Source organism: Octopus sinensis, unplaced genomic scaffold (genome assembly GCF_006345805.1).
Source record: "Octopus sinensis unplaced genomic scaffold, ASM634580v1 Contig06433, whole genome shotgun sequence".
NCBI lineage: Eukaryota > Metazoa > Mollusca > Cephalopoda > Octopoda > Octopodidae > Octopus > Octopus sinensis.
The window spans coordinates 1,169-6,613 of NW_021829225.1; the positions used below are offsets into that span (position 1 = coordinate 1,169).

Consider the following 5,445-nt stretch of genomic DNA (forward strand, 5'->3'; position numbering starts at 1 on the left):
CCACAACGCCGGCTGCGGGGTCACTCCGAAAAGCTCTATCTGCGACGATTTCATCTCAATTGAAGGAGAGGGGCTTTCTCCGTCCGGGTTGCGGATCCATGGAATAAGCTGCCGGACGAGATAGTGAAGATGCCGACGACCACTCGGTTCAAAGTCTCCCTTGACCACAAATGGCCTGAACTCTTTGCATGAACACCCTCCCTGTACATAACTCCATGTCCCCCTACATGGCCTTGCTTTTTGCTTTTTGAGCCAAAAAATTAACTTAACTTAACTTAACAAAGGCATAAACACTTTCACACACACTTACATTTCACATTTCCCTGATGTCATGTGTTTGTCTGTTTTCAGGTACACTTTAGACAATAGCAACGCTGACAGTTTGTGTGTAGCTGTTGAACTTCCAGGTGTAAAGTCTGGGGATGAATGTGATGTTGATATCATACAGGTATTATACTCTTCCATGTATATCTTTTGTGTTTCTGATAAAGAAATGTTGTTATGTGTACAATTAGGCTGTGAATGCATTGGAACGTCTTATGACATCCGACTGCATTGAATGCAATAAATATAACTTCACACGAATATATTCTATTCAACATTGTGCAATATAATTTATTTTATTTTAGCTTTGTCAAACTTTACATACATCCAGCGTCACCTTCCTGGCACGTGAAAAACATTCGAGCGAGGTCGTTGCCAGTGCCACTGGACCGGCTCCTGTGCAGGTGGCACGTAAAAAAACACCACTTGAGCATGGCCGTTGCCAGTACCGCCTGATTGGCCCCGTGCCGGTGGTACGTAAAAGCACCCACTACACTTTCGGAGTGGTTGGCATTGGGAAGGGCATCCAGCTGTAGAAACTCTACCAGATCAGATTGGAGCCTGGTGCAGCCAAGTGGTTCGCCAGTTCTCAGTCATTCGTCCAACCCATGCTAGCATGGAAAACAGACGTTAAACGATGATTATGATGAAGATGAAAAAACGTACCATATTCTGTTTTCTTTTTGGGCTGCAAATGACGGATCTGCTTTGTAGTTGACTAGGCAAAAAGATGTAGAGACACATGCATCCTGTTATCCAACAACAAATTTCATAGCCCACACATGTCTTGGAGAAGAGATTTCTCCTAGGACTGTTTCTGCAGCAGCAGGTTTTATCATGTTCAAATGCACCTAGACATGTTAAATATGATTTTACACAAATATATTTTATTCAATGCTGCATCTTGCAACATATCCTAAATCTTATTTCTATTAAACATTAGTGATAGAAAAGAAAGTCAATGCTTCTTAAAAAGAGTTATGCATCAAGGGTTGTGTGTTATATTCTTTGCAAGTGTATCATTAACATATTACCAGAAGGTGAAAGCTTGGCTGAAAGCTTAAGGAGTTTGCTTTACAATCATGAAGTCTTGGGTTTGATTCTCCGAGGGCAAGGGATTTCCATCTTAGTTTGGGTTGATCTCTGAGTTTTGTAAGTGAAACTGTGTAGATGGAAAGTGGGGTGGAAGCCTGTGGAATTGACTGCATCACTAATAAAATCTGATGAGCTGCTAAAATTAGTGACCCAAAATTAGCGACTTTGTTTAAGTTACTGAAATTTTAATCATGCTGGGGGAATCTTCTTCTTTTTATTCCTCTTCTTCTTCTACCTTTTCTTCCACTTCTTCCTTTTCCTTTACTACATCTTCTTCTTCTTTTATTTCTTCTCCTTTTTTCTTCCTATTCTCTTCTTCATCATCTTCTTCTTCTTCTTCTTCTTCTTCTTCTTCTTCTTCTTCTTCTTCTTCTTCTTTCTTCTTCTTCTCCTTCTTCTTCTTCTTCTTCTTCTTCTTCTTCTTCCTTCTTCTTCTTCTTCTTCTTCTTTCTTCTTCTTCTTCTTCTTCTTCTTCTTCTTTTTCTTCTTCTTTCTTCTTCTTCATCTTCTTCTTCCTCTTCCTTTTTACTTCGTCTTCCTTTTCATCCCCCTCCTCTTCTTCTTCCTCCTCCTCCTCCTTCTCCTCCCCCTATTCTTCTTTTTCCAGCAATTGTGTTACAGATAGATTTAGAAATACGAATACAAAATGTATGAAATTTTTAATACGTTTGCAAAAATTAGGCTGAAATATATACATACAGATTTAGAAGGAAAAATGAGTCTTCTCTGTTGTTGTTTAAACCCAGAAAAATCCTGATCAGACAAGAACCCATGATCAAAGGTTAGAATCGGCTTTGCTCTGTTAAAATAAATAAATAAATAAAAATAAATAATAAATAAATAAATAATAAATAAATAAATATCTTTCAGCTGAAATTACGGATTCCGTTCTGATATACAATCAATGCAAGGGAGACAATTTAGCTATACAGTTAGAAAAATAGATTATTTCCCTTTACCGCAGAACTTAAACCTTCTACACTTGATCTTGTTTTGTTCGATTTTTGCATTGAAAATCATTTATATAATGTGTCCAATTGTTTAACAGAGCACGATGCGCGCTAAACACACACACACATGCGCACGTAAGTGTACACAGTCATACAAATATACACTATATACGTTATGGACTGATATGCAAGATTTTAAAAAATTATTTATAAGTCTTTGTCATTGTGTCAAGAGGACATACGTTCTTCCTGTGAACCTAGCATTCCGTCCATTACGATGACCGGTTGTTTCATTTGATCCGATCAACAGAACAGCCTGCTTATGAAATATATTCACGTGTAAGTGGATGAGCACTCCACAGATACGTGTCCCCTTAACGTAGTTCTCAGGGAGATTCAACATGACACAGAATGTGACAAGGCTGGCCCTTAAAATTACTGGTATGACTTATTTTTGCCAGCAGAATGAGGAGCAGGAGAAAATTTTTGTGAATAAGAAGCTATTAAGGTTTATATAATATAATCTGAAATAGTAGAAAATATATGTAGAAAATTCTGTTGTGTCTGGGGAGAGTCATTTTCTTTTTGTGCCTTATAATATAACACGTTCACCGGTAAAATTTCTACTTTTTTCTTATTTTTATTTTCCTAAAATTTTCGTTGCATCTTGCAACCTTTTCGATAGTCCTGACTCTCAAGAGTCAAGACAAGGTTGCAAGACGCAACGAAAATTTTAGGAAAATAAAAATAAGAAATAAGTGGAAAATTTACCGGTGAGTGTGTTAAATAATAAGGCACAAAAAGAAAATGACTCTCCCCAGACACAACAGAATATGCTTCAACACACGAACTCATATAAAGAATCTTGCAAACCAAATCCCAAAACGAAATATGTAGAAAGAGTGGAGTGAAGCACTCCTAGCCTTTGTTAGGGCATCCTTCTAGGAGAAGGTAACTCAGGTAACTGGGATAACTCCGACATAAAACCTGCGGCTCAGTGGTTACCGATGATGTTGACTTGTTCTTCTTTTCGGATTATGGCTGCTGTTGCTTAGTGAGTGGGATTGACTCAGTGCACAGCCTTTCCTCACTTTAAAAAAAATCTTCTTGCACAGGCATTGCACGATAACAACATTGTTCATGATTGTTGATGGTGCTGTGAGTCTCAACTGAATGGCTGGCTGTAGCCTCAAAAAGCAAATAAAAGTCACATTCCATCTCAGCAGCAATAACAGTTAAGCCTCGTGCAATGGCCATACTCGATAACGAGGGGACAGCCATCATGTATGTATATATAGATTGATATCAAAATAAACAACAGGATATCCAGAGGTAATGCAGTATGATCATTTCAAGTGACTCCATTTATATATATATATATACACACACACACACCACACACACACACACACACACATATGTATATATATATACACTCACACACACACACATATCAAAATAAGCAGACACACAAACAGACACACAAATTACATCAATTTAAATGCAGAGCAGTCCTCAGCTGCATAAATACATTGAATTAAATTAAATTAAAACAGATGGACGCATTAGTATAATTTTACCTAAAACCTCCAAGAAGGTAAGGAGATAAACAAAGAACATGCTGTCTTCACTTCAGCTTAGAAGCTACTTAGGTATCAGGAAGAAAGACTTGTTAGAGATCTAGCTTCTCACTGTTTTTTTGGAGTCGGTTTTAATTTATAGTATTGTTTATAGATCGATAGATAGATAGAGAGATGTATAAGGATAAAGCAGAAGAGTTGGATAAGCACTTTATTAGAATGTCATGGATTATATGATCTTTACATGTGTTTCAGTAGTTCTGTAGCACATACTATTATGTAGATGTAGTGCAGCAAGTGTTACATAGATGACTGCATAATCCTCTTAGAATACCAGATGCTCAGAAGAAAATAGTAATTTAACCCATAGTTAATTACCAACCTTGTAATTTTAATTTCTTTTTAAATTTCAGGATGTGCTGATGGTTACAGTTACGGGAAAATATGATCTTTTTTTACCTCTTGATGCTCATGTTGATGACTCGAGAGCAGATGCTCAGTTTCACAAAGACAAAGCTGTCTTATCTGTCAGACTACCATATCTGGAAACTCTTTGAAAAAAAAAAAAATTCTGCCAAAGTTAAAATCCTGAGAGCTTTTGCTTTTTTCTTTTTCTTTTTTCAGGAGTGGCTGTGTGGTAAGTAGCTTGCTTACCAGCCACATGGCTCCGGGTTCAGTCCCACTGTGTGGCACCTTGGGCGAGTGTCTTCTACTATAGCCTCGGGCCGACCAAAGCCTTGTGAGTGGATTTGGTAGACGGAAACTGAAAGAAGCCCGTCGTATATATGTATATATATATATATGTATGTGTGTGTGTGTTTATGTGTTTGTGTTTGTACCCCCAACATCGCTTGACAACCGATGGTGGTGTGTTTACATCCCTGTTACTTAGTGGTTCAGCAAGAGAGACCTATAGAATAAGTACTAGGCTTACAAAGAATAAGTCCTGGGATCGATTTGGTCGACTAAAGGCGGTGATCCAGCATGGGCACAGTCAAATGGCTGAAACAAGTAAAAAGAGTAAAAAAAAGAAGATATATTTAAATATAATGGTTTCAAATTTTGATGCAAGGCCAGCAATTTTAGGCAGGGTATGGAAGCTAGTTGATTACATCAACCCTGGTGTTCAGCTGGTATTTATTTTATTGACCTCCAAATGCACAAAGGGTTGACCTTGATGGACTTTAACTCAGAACGCAAAGTTCTAATTTTGGCATAAGGCCAACATTTCTGAAGGGGAAGGGAAGTTGATTACATCGATCCCAGTGCATAACTGGTACTTATTTTATTGACCTTGAAAGGATGGAAAGTATAGTCGACCTTGCTAGAATTTGAACTCAGAACGTTAAGAGTTGGAAGAAATACCACAATCGAAATCGAAATCAAATTCAATGACTGGCATCTGTGCTAGTGGAGCGCTAAGAGCACCATCCAAGCGTGATCGTTGCCATAGCAGCTGATTGGCTTCCATGCCAGTGGCACATAAAAAGCACCAT

At 38.0% G+C, this 5,445-nt stretch overlaps 1 protein-coding gene across 1 annotated transcript; it reads left to right on the top strand.

Moving 5' to 3' along the window:
• The first annotated feature begins 317 nt into the window (after nt 1-317).
• LOC118761044 (protein kintoun-like) lies at nt 318-4,536 on the top strand. Its single transcript, XM_036498683.1, has 2 exons — nt 318-448; nt 4,363-4,536. Exons 1-2 carry the CDS (start codon nt 332-334, stop codon nt 4,504-4,506), a joined length of 261 nt encoding a protein of 86 aa, XP_036354576.1. The 5' UTR covers nt 318-331; the 3' UTR covers nt 4,507-4,536.
• Nucleotides 4,537-5,445: the final 909 nt, after the last annotated feature.

Excerpts from the sequence above, each read along its gene's own strand:
- LOC118761044 (XM_036498683.1), top strand. The coding sequence starts at position 332 with ATGTGTTTGTCTGTTTTCAGGTACACTTTAGACAATAGCAACGCTGAC. Across the intron at positions 449-4,362 it reads GTGATGTTGATATCATACAG|GATGTGCTGATGGTTACAGT; the intron begins GTATTATACTCT and ends TTTAAATTTCAG.